Below are 18,522 nucleotides of genomic sequence, written 5' to 3'. Positions count from 1 at the left end.
TACTATTATACTCTACCCTCGACTTATTCCCTTCGCGGTGGAAATATTACACACGATGGCTATTTCACGACATTCAGCCAACCTCACACGATCGTTTCCTATCACAAAATGCCAAGTGCGGTCTGTTTCCTCGCTACCTCGACCGTACCGGTTCCATGTCGGAGCAAGTTGGGCGGGGAAACCTCCAGACCCGCAGGCGCGTCGTATCAAGACGAAACCTTTCCGAGCAGATAGCGAGGTAGGTAGGTGGAGAGACCAACTGCTCTCCGAGTATCATTCTGCGGTAGGCAGTCATGTCGGGGAGGACTTCTTCTACGTCCAAGAGGTACGCTGTCAAAACCTCTTTGTCCGGGCTGTTAACCGGTGACATGATTCACAGATGCGAAACGGTTCGGTATGCTATTAGCAATCCGTTTCTTAGCTCGTACACTTATTACCAAAACATGGTAACAAAGGGGGTATCCTTCGGTGTCGCCGATGGCGTCGGTGGCTGGATTGACTCTGGGGTAGACCCTTCGCTCTTCTCGCAAGCGCTGATGTATCACGCCCGACGTTATGCAATGACCGCCTGGGCTGGTGAACCAGAAACCGACCCCACACAAGATTATGAGGAGCGAGAGCGAGTCGATGGCTGGGAAATCACTCCTGCGGAGTGTCTCGAGCTGGCGTATGGCGGCGTCCTGCGAGAACGAACGGTGCTGGCGGGTGAGCCCTCATAGGCCGAACCCCGCGTACCCAGTACTCACCCTTTATGAGGCGCGCTCGAATAACCAGGCTCCAGTACAGCGTGTATCCTGACCTTAAATGCCTCCTCAGGCGTTTTACGAGCCGCAAAGTATGACATGTCACACTCATCACGGTGTACAAATCCTGATGCTTTCACATAGTTTGGGGGACAGTGGATTCTTAATATTGCGGTCATCTGCTGTGGCCTATCAACAGCGTACCCAGCAACACTTCTTCAACTGTCCAAAGTATGAACTGGCCTTGTAAATGTGCTGGACATGCGTCAACTGATCCCCCGCTTCAATTAGGCAGCTTACCAAACTACCGGCATCTACGCCAGCTTTCTCCCGTGCCTGCATCGACTCCCCCCGAGATGCCGACACATTCGAGACGAAGTTACGGGACGGTGACATAGTGGTTGTGTATGTATGTATCAATGATCATTGTCATATGGAAATACAGCTGAGGACAACTGTACTCTAGACGGATGGACTATCAGATAATGTTTTCCCCGCAGAACTCGCCCAAATATGTACTCTCGTGGGACGACAATTTGCAATAGCAAATCCGCCAACCTCGAGTACAGCATCAGAAGGAGAATCAAATGAGCCAAAGGTAGCCCATCTGTCAAAAATGTGGACGTGTCTTACGAGGGAGCTCAGGATACCGAGGATATACTTGTGCAGACCATAGCAGAACGTATCGTCGACTACGCCGGCGTCTGCATGGCAAAGAAAAATCGCGTAACGCCTTTCGAACGCGCGGCCGCCCGGGAGGGCATGTACTTCCGCGGGGGAGTGAGTATCTCTACTACTTTTGCTCTACGCATCTGACAGCTATACCTCGATAACTGTAGAAAGTGGACGAGTGGGTAACGCATTTGTCAGTATTTGTGCAGCGCTCATCACCCCCACAGTGTTACAGTCGTTGTCGCTTTAGTACGGGAGACGATCTGATTAGATAGTTTCTCTTCTTCAGATATTCGTCTGCATGCTTCTCACATCCCAGACACGAACCGAAACTTAGTAGTAGTCGGTACGTTACATGATTTGGGGTATTGGTCTGGACATTGCTGCGGCCCACCCGAGCTGGCAGCACCATTACAAACTACTAGAGCGTAAACATTACTTATCCAGCCTGTATATTGTAGCATATACCCCCAGTAGTACTCGGTGAAGTTTCGCAATCTGTCCGTGCTTTGATGTCATGGATTAGTAAGAGCATACGTGAAGCAATATTCTCACCGATGGAACGGGTTCGTCGTAACGAGTTGCAAACATTGATGCGAAAATGCGTGTTGCCCGATAACTTGACATCGTCAAAGATACAAATACATGATGTTTTCTGCGACAAACATGTCTCTGGTGCCATAACCGTCAATTCAGCCTTTTTACAACTGCCGCTCGATGAAGCTCTCGATGACCCCAGCAGGCGTCAGAGGATATTCTTTGAGTACTACTTCGTCGTTGTCGATGAATGTATTTGGCTGCACGAAGATCTTGCGGGGCTGATGACGGACCCATAAGCGCAGTGATGTTTGAAGTCGCGGATAACGACTTACCAGCTTCTTCTTGAGCACCAGGTCGCGGATCTCACCTTCCCACCCAGGAAGAGGAGTTGTGAGTTCTGTATAGTACGCTCGCGCCCCCGGGCCATCCGCTGTGCTCTTGCGCACCTGAAGCTCCACAAGGAGCCTGCCCGCCACTTCGCGGCCCTGCGAGAGAACCTTCTCCTTGTCGACCTGCAGAGATAGTGTGAATATGATATCGTTTGAGCTAGTAAACGTGAGTGCCATACACGGATGTAGAGGTTTTCCAATGAACCATCAGCACCGCGGACCTCCTCGAGGCGTGCGATGCCAGATTTGATCAGGAACTGCGTGATTCCAAGGCTGTGGTAGTGGATAGGCGTCGGAAACATAAGCAAGACGACAAGGGGTCTGGCACGCACCGAGCCTGCATATGTGCCTGACCATGCTTCTTGGTTGCGGGGTCATAGAACTCCAAAGCGCGTAGACCGGCTCTCGCCATGAGGAGGAAGGTCACATATTGAACGTCCTCTACATCCTTCTCATCCACGTACTATGATGTATCGACTATGAGTGAGGAGTGGGGAACAAGAATGATTGGAACTTTACGTTGAAAATCTTGAGGATGTCCCGATTGCCGACGACTGAGGTACATTAGTGCGAATAGAGGTATATGTAGTACTACACATACGGTAAAGCGCGACGGTCTCTGCACGACACTCCTCCATCGAAGATGAAACCTCGCCAAGAACAGACCCCGAGGTTTGTCCGGGCTTGTACCACGATGTGCTTCAACGAGAGAAGATGAGCCATGCGCGAACCAAATCCGATTCTGACGAACTCACATCGGCTTACCGGTGAGCGGGTTGATAACCTATCAAACCGCCTTAAGATCCATAAACAACGCACTATGTACCAGCACAAACCTTCTCCGGGTCGAAGTTTTTCGTGCCATCAGCGTTTTCCTGGAAGAGCTTGCCGCTTCCGTGCCCAAGCAGCTCGTGGTTTGCGACCTGTAGCTCGAATGCACGCGAGTCCCATGCGTTGTACAGGTCGACGTCATCAGGGTGGATGAGCGTGAGCTCCTCGTCTGCGGGGTATATTTTGTCGGCGACGTGTACGTGAGCCATTCCAGGACAACGTACTGGGAGCCTTGGCTGCAAGGATATTCTACAGGCAAATGTCAATGGGAACGACAAAGGTGACAACCTGTGCACTCACCACAAGAGACACGTTCTTGAAGCCAACGGACTCCCGTATCTCGTAATAGTTCTAGAAAAAGCATCGTATCAACCGATGTGTGTCCAGCGGGAGACCCAACTCACGGGAATCTGTCTACGAGTTAGCTATTGTGTAGCAGTGACGGCGAATGACCTACATTGATACCGGCGGGAATACCTTGAATCACCGATGAGATAGTAGTTTGTGCATCAAAACAGTACATTACCTCCTGTGGCAAACGTGACAATCTCCAGCGCTGTGAAGTCCGGCTTTCGGAACTTGTCGACCTCAAAGTCCTTGCCCCATGGCAGGACCTTGAGCAATTCAGGCGCGCTGCTGACAAGAGTGTCGTACTTGGCGCTCAAAGTCTTGTTCACAATAGCGGTAAAGCCTGGAAAACATGCAGGCACCCGTCAGTCATCAACAAATCTGTGGCGGGGGACGAAGCACCTTCCCACTCCGCGCGACCGCCGTAGGGATCAACATAAGTCTCGATAAAGCCTAAGTAGCTCTCTACGACGGGGCCGACGTCCTTGACCCACTCCGTCGAGCCTTTCTTGTGAGCCTCAATGGATCCTGTCTCGAACCTACGCACAAAGAGTAGGTGAGCGGATAGTTCATAATGAACCATCCTGGATGTGACGCACGATTCAACGTAGCCTTCTATCATAGCGGTCTGATGCTCATTAGCGGTGTATTTCTTGGCCTGTGTCCTGAGATCAATACAAAGCCGACAGGAGAATGCAACCAAAGGTGTCACCTCCTTCAGAGCGGCCACCGCTTTTTGCAATGGTTCTGCAAAATCGCCATACTCCACAGTCAGCTTACCGCCCTTGCCCAGAACCTCAATTTCGTGCAGGGAAGAGGGTTGAGGTTGAGCGGAGGCAACCAAGAGAGCAAAGCTATTTGGGCCGTCCTTCCGGACACTGCAGCAGGATATTCAGTCACAGACATCTGCAATCAACAGAGGCTTGGTACCGAGTGTTGAGGACATCAATTCCGATCTTCTCGGCAGCGGCTTGGACGGCAGCGACCTCGTCATCCAGGATCGGGTATCCAAGATAGTAGTTAGAGACCTGCCCAAGATGGCGCTTGCCAATAAAGTTGCTAGACTCAGGGACAAGCTGATAGATGTGTTCTTTGAGCTGCGAACGATGACTTGTGCGTTAGAATCCGCGTGACGTGAATAACGAGGGGCATACTTCTTCCCAAAGCGGTAGGGTTTTGGAGGCATTCGGAGACTTTGCGACTACCGCAGCAAACTTGTCCTCGGAGAGACGAGGGATAATTTTGGTAAATCCGAAGCTCTTGTAGTTCGCCAGGTTGCTCAAGACCTGCACGCACACGATTGTTATAATATCTGGCCACTGTCGAAACACAAACAGCCGGGGTTACCTGGGTTGTATATTGCACGAGAGTGTCCCATTCCTCGGGATTGAGTCCGGATCTCTGCTTCAAGCCTCCAAGGTCGGCCAAGTGGCCCTTGTCGCTGAAGATGAGGATCAACAGGTCATTGAGCTTCTGCGCCTGAGGCGTCCATTGACCCTGAATGATCCGTGCTCCCGCCCAGCTTGCCTGCCCAATGTAGTGCACATACTTCTTCTCCTTTGACCTGATGGTTCGCAAACAGATAAGTGATGCCGACATAGATGACCCACGATTGGCCACTTACGTCAATTGCGAGAACGACTTGGCTACGTCGAGACTACACAAGGGTGCAGCTCGATCAGCAAGGAAATGTTCGGCTGCAACGTTCGCCATTGTCCTTCGTGGCTGCCTTAGTGATGCTGTGCGTTGTGGGAGGAAAGAGGCAAGATGGCGGAGAGAGCACGAGGATAACCTCATTAATGCTTCCTGGTGCACTTGCCAGGGGAACCATTGCTCGACCAGCTCCTGGCAATCGCCGGACCAGATCTTGCGATCACCGATGCGCAATCGATCGCGATACTCACCGATCTCCGGCCACAGCCAGCCACAACGGTGTAAAAAGTTATTCGTGGATCATCGGTTCTTCACTACCTTCAAGCCGTGTGAGCAGGGAAAGAGAGGATACATATATATGGCTACAATACATGAATATCGAGGCGAAAGGCGGAGCACGTAATGCAAGCATCACCGCACATCCTTCCTGGAAGCATCCCGCATACGGACGTAGTTCGCCCACAGTGCCTGCCATTCCACTTCCAAAGTACCTTCTCCTGCCTTCCCAATTCCACCCGGTCGGTCTCCAGCAATCCCAGCCCAGCCTAACGCTCGCTCGTAGCACTCCAAGGCCTTTTCCGCCGATCCTTTGCCGCCGTTACTCTCTATGAGGATGCCCATGAGGTTCCAAGCCTCGGCAGCGGTACGCCTTGCATCCCGAAGCAGGCTCGTGGCCGGTCGCGCCATAGTCCGTGACTTCGAATATTCTGCTTTCAGCGGTGTCTCCGACGACGGTGGGTGAGGGATTGCGGAGTCAGGAGCATCAGGGTGGATGAGAGGCAAGCCACTCAACACCAACGCTACCCGTTCCGAGGACTCAGCGGCACGTGAGAGCCATTGGATAGAGGTGACAGGTTTCTCTCGGAGAGCGTACATGACCTCGGCTAAGTGCACGGACAGGAGAGAGGAGCGGTGGAGGATGTATAGCGCATGCAGTGCCTGAGGGGATGTCGATGTCTCTAGCGACTGCGGCTGTTTGACAGATCGTAGCAGTTCAAGGGCCGACTCCTCGACAGAGCGTGCCTGCTTGAGTTGACCAGAAGTCGCATAATGTGCGGACAGGGATACAAGTGTCGATACAAGCGTGCGCTGGGCCAGTGGGGAGGAAGGAGCAGATGCAGGAACGACAGGTGGAACAGTGGCCAATTGAGTGTTTCCGGCATCTTGCACTAGCTGAATGGTGCGCGCCCACCATACCAAAGCATCTTCGGGGTCGCCCAGTCGTTGATTGAGATCGCCTAGTTTCAGGGCAACGCGGGCGGCGTCAATGCCTTTACCTGGCAGGCCAGCCCATACTCGTTCGAATTCGGCCCTCGCTTCAAATAGCGCTTCCTTCGTGCCCATACGCTCCATGACGCTTGCATGACGGCCGATGAGGTCGGTGACGGTTTCCTTGCGTAACTTCCCAGAGCTCGCGCCCTTCAGGGCGGAATTAATCGCAATATTGAGGAAATCTTGCGCATACTCGAGGCGTGCCTCGACAGCGTTCACCGCGCTGCCGCCCGTGTTCCCGCGACCGCTGTACGCCTTCGAGCCGATGACGCTCGTCCCCGAACCTATTCCCCAATGTTGAGCGATCCAGGCACTACGCACTGCAAAGCGTCCCATCAAGCTGAGGCCAGGATCTGTTCCGCCCGCCGCGCCGCCCGACCAGCGCTCCGCCTCCTGGTCCCACTCCCATCTGCGCACCTCCTCATCTGTCTCAGACGCGAGCTCGACATGCTCGATCCACATGTGCGCGCCCGTAAGAGCAGTCCATGTCGTCGCACTAACGGCAATAATGCCGATCGCGGTAAACCTGACGAACCGACGGAAGAAGTCTATGGTGAAGACGGTGGACCGTGAGTAATTCTCCTCAACGAGGATCGACGGCGGGTCCGTCGTCTCTGTACGCCAAGGCGTTGGTTTGGAGGGTTCTGTGGATGCATGACGGCAGAGCCTGAGAGGTGGCGGGCGGGCGGGGCAGCAAAGCAAACGGAGAAGAGCCTGTCGTGGTATTCTTGCAAGCATTACGCCTATGCGTGACAGAATGAGGTGTGACCGGTGCGCATGCTAGTGTCACGACCTTACAATGTCACAACCGGATTAATTCAGCGCCCGCGGCGCTTACATTGCAGGTCACCCCTTGACCTCCTTGGCATTACTTGTGGCCACTCGGGATACTTCCCGTGCAAAATACACTTGATCTCAGCCTCGCACAATAGCTTAAGGCATTTCGTACTATTGCATCTCGTTTGGACTAGCAAGAATTCATGAAGTTTCACATTGACGATCTACCTGTAAATGGATACCGTACATTCTACTTCACCGGCATTCATCCTCATGCACGTTACGCACAGGTTGTCTTCCCTTATGACCGGATATATCCTGGTAAAATATATCTCAAAACCTCGCTGGCCGCTTCTTACTATCTAACAGAACAATATGCGTATATGTGCGACTTGAAGCGCACCCTGGATGCAACGGTGGGTACATATAGACGGACTGATATCGGAACAAACTGACCTGCTTTTCAGGGCCACTGTGTCCTTGAGATGCCTTCCGGGACAGGCAAGACGGTGTCCCTATTGTCTCTCATTGTATCGTACCAGCAAGTAGGACCCCCTTCGTCTCACTTTATGTTAAGAGATACTGAATGCAATGTAGTTCTACCCGGCAAAACGCAAGCTTATTTACTGCTCGCGAACCGTGCCTGAGATTGAGAAAGCGCTGGAAGAGCTGAAGCGTCTTATGGCATATCGTGTCTCATGTGCCGAGACAGAGGAAGAGAAGAAAAAGGAGGAGAGCTTTTATGGGCTCGGCCTAACCAGTCGGAAAAACCTCTGCATTCATCCAGAGGTGAGCCACCGTCTCGAACCAATGCCCTGACCTTTTGTTGCCGCAAGTCCACTTCCCACTTGGGAACGCCTCTAACTTGCTGGTAATTTCCAGGTCGCCAAAGAGAAGAAAGGGAAAGTAGTAGATGCTCGTTGTCGCGATCTTACAAATTCTGCAGTATGTGAGAAAGGCCGCCAGAATCCCGGATCAGTCGAACTCTGTGACTGGCATGAGGTTCGCTTCCGCACCTTGTGTCGCCCAAGCCCCTGTTTTGTGCTCACCTTTGTCCGTTTGCAGAACTTAGGAAAGCTTGAACCAGGCAGCATCATTCCGCCTGGTATCTGGACGCTTGCAGATGTTCTTCAATACGGCCGCGATAACACCATTTGCCCGTATTTCACCGTCCGCAGAATGGTACGGCTTGTTCTCCACGGGGAATTTCCGAGCTAAACAGTTGACTCAGATGCCCTTCGTAGATGTGGTCATCTACTCCTTCCATTATCTTCTGGATCCGAAGGTTGCCGAGCAAGTTTCCAAAGAAATGTCGAAGGATGCAATAGTGGTCTTCGACGAAGCCCACAATATCGGTAAGAGCGGAGAGACACCGAAACACTTGACGGAGAGGTGACACGTGCGTCCTGTAGACAATGTCTGCATCGAGTCCTTGAGCATCGATTTGACCAGACCAATGCTGGATTCAGCAGCCAGAAGTGTGGGTAAACTGGGCGACAAGATAGACGAGTATGTCGACACTTATAGACTACTTTAGCTCGTTCACATCTTGCTATAGGATCAAGAAGACAGACGCCTCCAAATTGCAAGATGAATATGCCAAACTGGTTGAAGGTCTGCAAGATGCTGCCAATGATGAGGATGCGTTCATGTCCAATCCAGGTTTGTCATGCAGCATCATGACGCTCGGTATTGAGGTGTTTGACGCTACGTTGGTCTATTGCCAGTGTTGCCGGAAGATCTCCTCAAAGAGGCTATTCCTGGTAATATCAGGAAGGCCGAACACTTCGTGGCTTTCCTCAAACGCTTCGTTGAGTATTTGAAGGTATAAAATTATAATTGCACAGTGCATGATTGGGTTCACCGTTTCACTTCTCAGACTCGAATGCGTGTCTTGCACGTTGTAGCAGAGACACCTCTATCATTCCTGCAGCACCTGAAAGACATCACGTACATAGAACGTCGACCGCTGCGGTAAGTGCCGGCTTTACCTATCCAATGACGATGCTCATCGGTATGTAAGCTTCTGCGCAGAACGCTTACAATCACTCGTGCGAACTCTTGAGCTGAGCCGGATAGATGAATATTCTGCTCTGCAGAAAGTGGCGACATTTGCTACTCTGGTCGCAACATACGAGAAAGGTACCACACTGATCCTCGGGACCACTAGAGAGCTGATAACCTCTTTCTGAATAGGGTTCCTGTTAATCCTTGAGCCTTTCGAAACCGACAATGCCACGGTCCCGAATCCGATATTCCACCTAACGTAAGAAGTCTCTAGTCATCTTGAAGGCGGAGGGTTGTGATTTTTATGCTACAGATGCCTCGACCCGGCCATAGCAATCAAGCCGGTCTTTGAACGATTCAGTTCTGTTGTCATTACATCCGGAACCATCTCCCCACTGGATATGTACCCCAAGATGCTGCAGTTTCAGCCTGTCGTTCAGGAGTCGTATGCGATGACACTTACCCGGAACTCCTTTTTGCCATTGGTACGTAAACGCGTACTGCCCTGTTGTTATCTCGCTCACCCCGCTGTAGGTTATTACTCGTGGTAGTGACCAAGTCGCGATAAGCTCCCGCTTCGAAGTGAGGAACGACCCAGCGGTGGTACGCAACTTCGGCAGTATCCTCATTGAATACAGCAAGATCGTCCCGGATGGCATTGTAGCTTTCTTCCCAAGCTACCTATACATGGAATCCATTGTGGCAGCATGGAACGATATGGTCAGCTGTCATAATCTCGGCTTTGCTCTATTATTAACACGGTTATTAGGGCATCTTGAATGAAGTGTGGAAGCACAAGTTGATATTCGTGGAGACCCCAGACGCCAATGAGACGAGCATTGCGCTAGAGAACTACCGCAGGGTACGCATGGTGATCTGCGGGCTTCGGCCGGTACCTGTAACTGCTCTGCTAACTTCCGCGCCCTGACTAAAAGGCATGTGACAACGGACGCGGAGCTGTCCTTCTCTCTGTCGCGCGTGGTAAGGTTTCCGAAGGAATTGACTTTGATCACAATTATGGAAGAGCTGTCATCATGTTTGGGTGCGTGAGAACGTCGCTTGGCGAAGAATACTTTTTACTAACGATTTCCTTCGCACACAGTGTCCCGTACCAGTATACGGAGAGTCGAATCTTGAAGGCCCGCTTGGAATATCTGCGAGATGCATATCGTATCCGAGAGTCCGAGTTCCTCGGCTTCGACGCGATGCGGAATGCAGCGCAGTGCGTCGGACGCGTTCTTCGCGGAAAAACTGACTGGGGCCTCATGGTTTTCGCGGATAAGGTGACCTGGACAATGATGCCATCTGAACTCTAATTGACGCTTCTATGCTTCAGCGATTTGCTCGCGCCGATAAGCGCGCTAAGCTGCCCCGATGGATCAACCAGTATATTACCGAGACGGCCTCCAACCTGTCCACGGACATGGCGTTGACACTGTCAAAGCTCTTCATGCGCACGATTTCGCAAAACCCGAATGAGAACCAGACCGGCATATCGCTCTGGAGACTGGAGGACATTGAGAAGGCACAAGCGAAGCAGAAGGAGCTGGCGTTTGAGGCCGAGCAGCAACATGGCGAGCCTATGGACGAGGACGACGAATATGGCGACGGCGGACTTGATGATCGCATGTTGGCCGACGTCGACTTGGATGTATGATACGGTCATATTCGTAGATACTCGATACATATGATACACTGGTATATGGCAGAGGTTGTGTCGTGAGCATAGCGGTCTATGATGGGGATTGTGTTGTCTCAAGGACATCGAGGGCACTTCCCCGGCTCCTGAGAGTGAACGTCAGTATTTGCTTGTGATAGTAGATGTTAGGCAAGTATACTGACTTCACGTGTAACGATACGCTCAGGTTGACTGGTCGCAATGTCAGCCACAGAAGACGGCGTCAAAGTGCGGACTGCACTTACGTATAATAACGACGGCACCGGCAGGATGTTCCCGAGCCAGGAGTGCTACATGTCGGAGGATGCGCGCTGCTAATATAACAGTCGCGGGCGTTGCAGTCAATGGTGGTATCGCCAGTGAAAGTCAAGTGACCGCATTCATTGGACTTGTAAAATCTGAGTTGGCGGTGACACATCTGCGAAGGTTAATCCTCAGCCACGCGGATCGGGAAGGGCGAAGAGGACAAACTTACTGCGAGCGCTATAAGCGTCGGCGGAGGTAGGAGGTAAGAGAATGATTGCAGAGGCTGACGGTCGATTGAAACGTTGATCGAAGCCGTGCGTTGTCTTCGATCGAGCCTGACTTTACCCGGCCAATAAGGGCTCGTCGTCGTCGACTTGTAGGACAGAGTGGGTCCACACTATAGAGTGGGGGGGCGTGCGGCCGATGCACGCGTACTTATATGGGCAGGACGAACAGCGTTTAGAGTGACGGACCTTAAGCGGACCGAAAGCGAGACATTACCCTATTTTATTGAGGGGCGCATGTGGAGGCTTGCGGCACATTCCAGGGAATCGAAAGTACAACATTCGACTGATTGACCATGAGGACCACAATGATGATCGCCCAATTACAAGAGAACACACCCCGCAGCGGTGAGAACGTAGAACATCATTTCGGCAGCCACTTCTCATTCGGGTATTCCCTGGAATCACGTGGCAGAAGCTCCGAGGACAAGCGCTGCCCGATACGTTTAGCGAGCGCCGGCCATTCGGGCGCGGATAACGATTCGTATGTTGTCCTCTCTCCTTGCCGGGTTCGCCCCAGGTCAGTGTGTGCGTGTCAACAATGATAGGGAAACGGAGTTGTCTCGTTACTGTATCGAATCGAAAAATACGCAAGCAATCTGTGTCAGAACGACAGCTGTGGACCCCGTGCAGGCTTGACTAATTGACTGAAACATTGTGCAGGGATGACTAGCCCGTTCTGGCCATCCCATTCCGCGGTGGATTGGCCTCCACCTGCTCTGCGTTATCAAATTTCCAACCACCGTGACGGCGATGCAGTGACATGCATTGTTTCCAGTGTTTCAACGTACGACCGTTGGTAAGAATACCCCGCGGTCTGCTTAATGAACCGTGCTGAAAATCGCCATCCGTTGTGCCACCGCCAGGTCATCGTTTTCTCTTACGCTATTGAAACCTACCAACCGGCCCGCAGGAGCATTGCACGGCCATTTCCAATGCAACAAGAATCCCCCTCCGAGCGCGCTTAACGGACTCCCTACTTTCGTCCATTACGATTCAAACCCACCAGAATCTACCACCACACTGTGTCTGCGTGTATGTTACGGACAGTACCCCCACTCTCGGCATGCAAAGTTCTCCGACCGTAGCCCGTCGCCCATTTGCCCCATCTTCATCTCTCATCTGGCCTATCCGAGTATATTGGTTCCCACCGACTACAGGTTCTCGTGGTTCTTTCCTCCACTCATGGGCAAGTCATGAAGTTGCCTCCGTCCGTATTACGACACTGGCCAGGCCATTGACGGCATACCCTATATGACGCCCGCTTACTAGGGCTAGCACGGACACTCCGTGGATTGGGTTTCATATCAGAAGGTCATTGCGTTCTTATCTGCGTTCATTGGCATTGACTTTCCATTAAGGACCGCCCGAGACTCTCGGTCGTCCGAGTCGTGGCTTGTCACTCGGGCAAGCATGTAGGGCGCTGCAGCCATGCCCATCGATACCCCGAGGGCCCTGACGATCGGTACGTCAATGCGACGTCAGGATATTGCACGATCAGTGTCAGCCTGGAAGGTGCGCCAGGCGTTGCATCTAAACGCCAATACGACCAAGCCGTTCCCTAATTAGCGAGGCCGCAAATTAAGCGTTAACTTTGTCGTCCGCGAACCTTGTCATCCGCGTGCAATAAGCCTTCTGGTGCGGCCGGCGACAAGCCTCTGAGATGAGAATGTACTCGCCTCCTTCGTCGCGATGTCGCCACAGCAGTGGCTACTGGTGCCTCATCGTGCCGGACTCAGGCTTCCTCGGCACCATTCCTAAGAGCGGCTAGTCCTCTCCTACCCCCCCTTATACCTTGCGGAGAGAAGTCGAAGCCATCCCTCTCGGAATGTGCCACTGTCAGGCAGCCCCTTGATCTCATATGACTAGCAATTATTTATGCTAGTTCGCCGACAAACGCACCGTGTCTGCAGCCAAGGATCTCAGACCCACTTGTCAAACCGGGTGGGAGACGAGTCACATGCGGCCCGAGGCGTTCATCTTATCCACGCCTTTTCGGTAAACTCAATGGAATGTGTTCGTGATAGAATTCGACCTGTGCCTCTCAGCCGCCCTCAAGCGCTGTCATTGTAGTGTTACTGCCGTGTAAAATGCCTGTACTGTATTACCGCGTCTACATAATGCAAGTCGCCGTGAAACAAAACAGACGGGTTAGCCGCTTGTGCGACGGTTGATGCTAGGGTATTTTCTCGGTACTAAATTGTGCTTCCGCGAAGGCGCGGTGTGGAGTTGATGACATTTGGCGGCGATCGTTGGAAAGGGTATAATTGGCCTCCGGTGCGAAACATTGAACCGCAGCACCATGTGTTGTTAGCTCGCTATGATTTATTGAATTGGTACTCAGCATCCTTGGCTGTGCGCTCACTGCGGGAGCGTGCCCAGGAGCGCAACCGTCGTTACGTCCACCGCCTAGCATTTATGAGGGCATTCTCTCCGAGTAGTCCTCCGACATGCCGGCCCTACTTGTCTGTGGCACTGGGCCTCAGCACCGGTTCAGTCTTTCCTCCGTTGGAGGCCTCGAATGAGCATGCTTTTATAGGATAACTTACTAGCCGGTTGTGGGGATAAAGCGGTTCGCCCGTCTCATCTGGAAGAAACGCGGTCCTTCTATGCAAGTAGCATTGTGGCAAAATATCCGCACTTATGACGTCCCTGGCAACGGCGTGAATCCACATAACGTGCGCTGCCGCATGTTTTGTAGGTTTAATAAACCACTACTGCCACTGGAGAGACGGCAGCACGATCATGTTCACATAAGGTTTTATATGTGGGCAAGAATACGGCAGAGGCGATACTCGGGCGGGATCCATCTCGCTCGGGCTCTCGGAGAAATTGGCCTTCTTTTGCTATCGATGCAAGCGATGATCTTGCGTGTCCCATTAGACGGTGAGTCTGCTATTAATGTACTGTGATCATATGTGCGCGATTTGGATGAAAACTAAGCAAAGGAGGTACGACAACAACATTACACTCAGATGACAATGCTATGAACTCGGCTCCTCTGACAGTCGTGAGAGGTCCTCCTGGATGACCTCTTTGATATTCCGTATCGGCTCACCCTTGATGACCTTCTTGACTTCTTCGACATCTAGAGTCTCATGCTCCATGAGTGCGGACGCCAGCTGAAGCACGAGGACAGATGAGATAAGTGTGGGTCTACAAGGACGTCGATATACAACACTTACCCGATGCAACTCCTCTTCTTTACTTTTCAGAAGCGTCAAGACCCGTGACTCCCCGGCCATCAGGAGACTATTGCATTGTGATATGCCAGTCAGTGATGTATACATTTCGGAAACCATGAACATGCCATTCCCCCGGAAGGGTGGGCGTTCACAATTATAATAAGGAAAGCGCGCGGGGAATATGGGATATGATTGAGGAAGACACATACCTGCGAACTTCGCCTTCTATCTCGTCGCTCTTCGTGGGGCTGATCGACTCCTCGCGGTCGTTGTAATAGACCGGCCCAATTTTGTCAGAAAAGCCCCAGTTCTAGTGCAGGCGTCACAGATGTGCGATATGAATCGATCCAAGTTAGATAACGTAAATTGGTCTGATGGAAAATGTCGAATGTCAGGGCACTGACCTTGACCATCGCACGGGCGGTTCGAGTAGCCTGCTTCAGGTCCGAGGAGGCGCCACTAGTGACATTCTCAGGCCCATAGACTGTGTTGTGTGGGAGTATTACCGAGACGACGGCGTCAATGATGGACAGAAACTGCAGCTGAACACGTACTGATTTCTTCAGCCACACGCCCACCCATGCACACGTCGATCATGGCCAAGTATTCCTTCAAGGATACTGAATATCGGTCGTCCTCGGGCAGCTGGCTCGTCTGCCATTGCCACGTACAATGCACAGGTTCAGTAAGAGTGAATGTGGCTCAAGGAAGACCTTACAATGCCCAACGCGTGGCCACGAGGCACACAAGTGACCTTGTGCAGAGGCATGGCGCCATCCGTATATAGTGCTACAAGTGCATGGCCTCCCTAAAGATGCATGATAATTAGGCCGCAAGAACAATGAAAACGGAAGGTGACACCCGCCTCATGGTACGCAGTCATTTTCTTCACATCCTCACTAATGTACGCAGTCCTCCTTTCCGAACCCATCACGATTCGGTCCTGCGATTTATATTTTCAGCGGAGGTTAACCTATTTCAGTTGAGAGACTGACCTTAGCCCACTCAAAGTGCTTCAAAGAGACGGCCTTAGCACCTTCGCGAGAGGCCTGCACGGCGGCTTGGCTTAGCTGGGTGTCAGAAAACAATATACAAACCATTCGACCAGACGAAGTGGCGACTCACTTGACCATGTTTTGCAAGTCAGCCCCTGAAAAGCCTGCGGTGCCTCGGGCCAGAATTGTCGGGTCGACGGCTAGATGCGAAGGTGTTCACACACATCATCAGTTCTGTGAACATCACATACCTGCTTCAGTTGTGACGTCCTTCATATGATGCCTCAAGATTTGCACCCTTCCACGGACATCAGGCAACGGAACGGCAATATGCCTGTCGAAACGACCAGGGCGCACAAGAGCACTAGGATAGGTATTGAGATTTAGGCACACAGTAAGATAATCGTCCCTTCACTCACGGATCCAAACTATCGGGGAAGTTAGTGGCTGCGATGACGATGACTCCCTCGTTTTGCAAGAATCCATCCATCTCGACCAAAAGCTGGTTCAGTGTCTGTTTCAAGTAGTGCTGGTCACGGTTCGAGCGCCGTCCACCTATCGCGTCCAGCTCATCGATGAAAATAATGGCCGGTTGCCGCTTGCGCGCTGCAGTGAACAAGTCGCGGACACGCTTTGCGCCGACACCGACGAACACCTCATCAAATTCCGAGCTACGTGGTAGACGCGCGATGATAAGAGAATATAGCGGACAGCATACACAACGCACTTACCCAGAGGCAAAGAAGAACGGTACGCCAGCCTCTCCCGCGACCGCACGTGCCAACATCGTCTTACCCGTTCCAGGAGGTCCAGTGAGTAGGATACCCTTCGGCAACTTGCCGCCAAGTGTCGCGAACGTAGTTGGGTCTTTCAGGAACTCAACGACTTCTGACAACTCCTACACTCGCAATATCAACACATTGCCAGATCTGAAGCTGAATGAATACACTGACATCTTTCACCTCGTCAACGCCATGCACGTCACTGAATTTGTAGGTCTTGCCCGCAGCCGGCTCGAACTCGGCTTGTCGCGGTCCAGCCTTCATCAGCCCGGAATTCTCCAGGAGTACTGCGAGCATGACGAGAATAACTAAGAATATCACGTTTGTTCAGGCACGCCAATTCTAACAAAAGGGGTCATTGTACTCACAGAAGCTGGACAATGCCGTCAACACCAAAAACCGAATCAGTCGTGGTACCCATGATCCCTTCGCTATCGTCGTATAGCTTGTCAGTGTTTGCTTTACGTCCGGTGCGATAGGAGAAACAAGCTCTGATCAACTCAATGCGACAAGATCGCTCGTAGACACTAGAAGGCCATTCGCAGACAACTTTCACGAGACATTGAGCGTGACCCGATTATCGCTAAACGGCTACAGGTGCAATTGACAGAAGGAGAATCGTCCCCATCCTGTTGCTGAGCTTTAACGCGGCGCCCTTGCATGAGAAAAAGTCTCAAAACTTTGTCATGCGTAACATGACTAACATGCAGTTCAGTCATGCCTACCGCAGTCTGCATGCAGCGAGGTTCCACATATGACCAAGCAACAATGCACCTAAGCACGAGGAAGTGGAAACAGGAAATGACAGTAGGGGCCAGCACGCACAGTAAAGGAAACAATCACTTACGTTCATTTAGAGTCACTACGAGTGGGTTCCCGGGGACACCTGCGCCGCCGCCAAGACCAGCGGTTAGCTTCGTGGTGTCCGCACTCGCAGGTGTCGCGCTGCCTACTCCCGGTGCAGTTCCAGCTAGGACAGCCTGCGCGAGCTGTTGGCTGGGAGTGACCGTTCGACAGGGTTGTGCCGGCGTCGAGGATACCGATTCCGATGATGCAGTGTTAGTCAAAGAATCCGCTGAGGCTTGAGTAACCTCATCGGAGGCCGAGACAGAATCCGAGGTAGCAGAAGTAACACCAGTGGCAGCAAGAAGAGAGTCACGTCGACGGACAGCAGCGTCTATTGATGAGGCAAGGCCGTCCTTCAGGAGAGCTGTGAGGTAGAGCTGGAATGCAATATCCGAACGAAGCAATGGGTTCTTGGGATCCTTTCAAAGAGCATTAGACCTTAGCGATCAGACCTACAGGCAGAGGGACATACAAATTCACACATCCGTTCCCACCTCGCAATGGCGACGTCATAGCCAGACTTTACGCCTGTCCCTACAAGAGCCTCAAAGAGTGCCACTTGCTTTTGCAAATCTTGTGGGTGTGCATTCGCTTCTGCTTCGATTGCAGTCACATGTGCCACTACCTTCGGTGGTGGTGTCGGCGTCGGCTTCGGCGAGAATATTGAGCCAAGCGACAAGGGCCTGACAAGGCACAGAATTGGCGATGGTCTTCTGTGGACAGAGCTTGAAAGCTGAGAGGGGACGAAAGGAGAGGGTGATGAGGAAAGCGAGCGGGTCTGGAGGAGTGAGCGGATTGCAGGTGGTGGTCGCGTACTACGCAGCGAAGTGCGCAACGCACCCGCGAGCTAGCAAACGCATTGTATGAGACTCACCCATTAGGACAGATTCTGTGTCATGGACTCACCAAAGATGCAACGCTCATGGGCTGTGCTCGCCGTGGCCTTCACTGTTGGGACACGAAAGAGAGAATGTATACGACCAGTGACGCCGCCAGAGCGTTTCGTGCACGCGCACGTGCCCTGCGTACGACGCGTCTCGGCGAGGAAGCGCCTGAGGGCTGAACGTAACATTGAATCTTTACAAGTTTCATGGTCCAGACTGCACAGGACAAAACCTACAGAGGCACCTTTGACATGTGAAGTTCGTTCTCGACGCACCGCGTGTCCTCCGAATATCGCCATTCTTGTCATGTCGAGCTCGACTTCAGGTTCTCTAATCGGTGACGTGCTAGACTGGCTTGTTCACTTACGCTGAACCTTCTCGCTTTTGACC

The 18,522-nt window shown here is 52.2% G+C and overlaps 5 protein-coding genes across 5 annotated transcripts; 2 read left to right on the top strand and 3 right to left on the bottom strand.

Moving 5' to 3' along the window:
• Positions 1-55: 55 nt before the first annotated feature.
• On the top strand, positions 56-1,682 carry POSPLADRAFT_1044449 (hypothetical protein; the record flags this gene model as incomplete). Its single annotated transcript, XM_024478541.1, has 9 exons — positions 56-242; positions 288-325; positions 380-394; positions 456-705; positions 817-835; positions 1,035-1,152; positions 1,389-1,523; positions 1,583-1,608; positions 1,643-1,682. 9 exons carry the CDS (start codon positions 56-58, stop codon positions 1,680-1,682), a joined length of 828 nt encoding a protein of 275 aa, XP_024341822.1.
• A 323-nt stretch (positions 1,683-2,005) lies between these two features.
• On the bottom strand, positions 2,006-5,310 carry POSPLADRAFT_1167186 (hypothetical protein). The gene is made up of 20 exons (XM_024487954.1): positions 5,148-5,310; positions 4,871-5,087; positions 4,678-4,809; positions 4,454-4,620; positions 4,236-4,401; positions 4,123-4,181; positions 3,926-4,062; positions 3,702-3,866; positions 3,633-3,652; positions 3,580-3,585; positions 3,476-3,526; positions 3,400-3,424; positions 3,181-3,344; positions 3,100-3,128; positions 2,946-3,043; positions 2,864-2,898; positions 2,677-2,807; positions 2,524-2,617; positions 2,288-2,467; positions 2,006-2,233 (listed from the first exon to the last, which is right to left on the bottom strand). Exons 1-20 carry the CDS (start codon positions 5,234-5,236, stop codon positions 2,117-2,119), a joined length of 2,082 nt encoding a protein of 693 aa, XP_024341821.1. The 5' UTR covers positions 5,237-5,310; the 3' UTR covers positions 2,006-2,116.
• Positions 5,311-5,587: 277 nt separating this feature from the next.
• Positions 5,588-7,186, bottom strand: POSPLADRAFT_1135791 (hypothetical protein; the record flags this gene model as incomplete). The annotated part of the gene is made up of 1 exon (XM_024484611.1): positions 5,588-7,186. The coding sequence occupies one exon, from the start codon at positions 7,184-7,186 to the stop codon at positions 5,588-5,590; it is 1,599 nt and encodes a 532-aa protein (XP_024341820.1).
• A 242-nt stretch (positions 7,187-7,428) lies between these two features.
• POSPLADRAFT_1167182 (hypothetical protein) lies at positions 7,429-10,939 on the top strand (the record flags this gene model as incomplete). Its single annotated transcript, XM_024487953.1, has 20 exons — positions 7,429-7,455; positions 7,516-7,546; positions 7,595-7,641; positions 7,693-7,770; positions 7,823-8,014; positions 8,108-8,227; positions 8,291-8,407; positions 8,448-8,580; positions 8,638-8,734; positions 8,784-8,887; positions 8,953-9,050; positions 9,105-9,199; positions 9,249-9,367; positions 9,422-9,491; positions 9,546-9,717; positions 9,767-9,952; positions 10,002-10,094; positions 10,168-10,274; positions 10,335-10,515; positions 10,569-10,939. 20 exons carry the CDS (start codon positions 7,429-7,431, stop codon positions 10,887-10,889), a joined length of 2,388 nt encoding a protein of 795 aa, XP_024341819.1. The 3' UTR covers positions 10,890-10,939.
• Positions 10,940-14,343: 3,404 nt separating this feature from the next.
• Positions 14,344-18,202, bottom strand: POSPLADRAFT_1178636 (hypothetical protein). The gene is made up of 17 exons (XM_024488604.1): positions 18,155-18,202; positions 17,721-18,095; positions 17,250-17,667; positions 16,771-16,833; positions 16,574-16,710; positions 16,352-16,518; positions 16,040-16,291; positions 15,872-15,984; positions 15,751-15,820; positions 15,621-15,690; positions 15,485-15,568; positions 15,344-15,433; positions 15,180-15,279; positions 15,030-15,109; positions 14,835-14,935; positions 14,626-14,692; positions 14,344-14,562 (listed from the first exon to the last, which is right to left on the bottom strand). The coding sequence occupies exons 1-17, from the start codon at positions 18,170-18,172 to the stop codon at positions 14,425-14,427; spliced, it is 2,343 nt and encodes a 780-aa protein (XP_024341818.1). The 5' UTR covers positions 18,173-18,202; the 3' UTR covers positions 14,344-14,424.
• Positions 18,203-18,522: the final 320 nt, after the last annotated feature.

This window comes from Postia placenta (assembly GCF_002117355.1).
Source record: "Postia placenta MAD-698-R-SB12 unplaced genomic scaffold POSPLAscaffold_3, whole genome shotgun sequence".
Lineage (NCBI taxonomy): Eukaryota > Fungi > Basidiomycota > Agaricomycetes > Polyporales > Adustoporiaceae > Rhodonia > Rhodonia placenta.
Note: the sequence above shows the minus strand (reverse complement) of the source record. Positions and strands in the feature narration are given on the sequence as shown.

Excerpts from the sequence above, each read along its gene's own strand:
- POSPLADRAFT_1167186 (XM_024487954.1), bottom strand. The coding sequence starts at position 5,236 with ATGGCGAACGTTGCAGCCGAACATTTCCTTGCTGATCGAGCTGCACCC. Across the intron at positions 4,402-4,453 it reads ATTGATGTCCTCAACACTCG|TGTCCGGAAGGACGGCCCAA; the intron begins GTACCAAGCCTC and ends ATCCTGCTGCAG. Across the intron at positions 3,129-3,180 it reads AAAACTTCGACCCGGAGAAG|GTTATCAACCCGCTCACCGG; the intron begins GTTTGTGCTGGT and ends GCGGTTTGATAG.
- POSPLADRAFT_1178636 (XM_024488604.1), bottom strand. Across the intron at positions 15,569-15,620 it reads AGCACTTTGAGTGGGCTAAG|GACCGAATCGTGATGGGTTC; the intron begins GTCAGTCTCTCA and ends TATAAATCGCAG. Across the intron at positions 14,563-14,625 it reads AAGAAGAGGAGTTGCATCGG|CTGGCGTCCGCACTCATGGA; the intron begins GTAAGTGTTGTA and ends CTCGTGCTTCAG.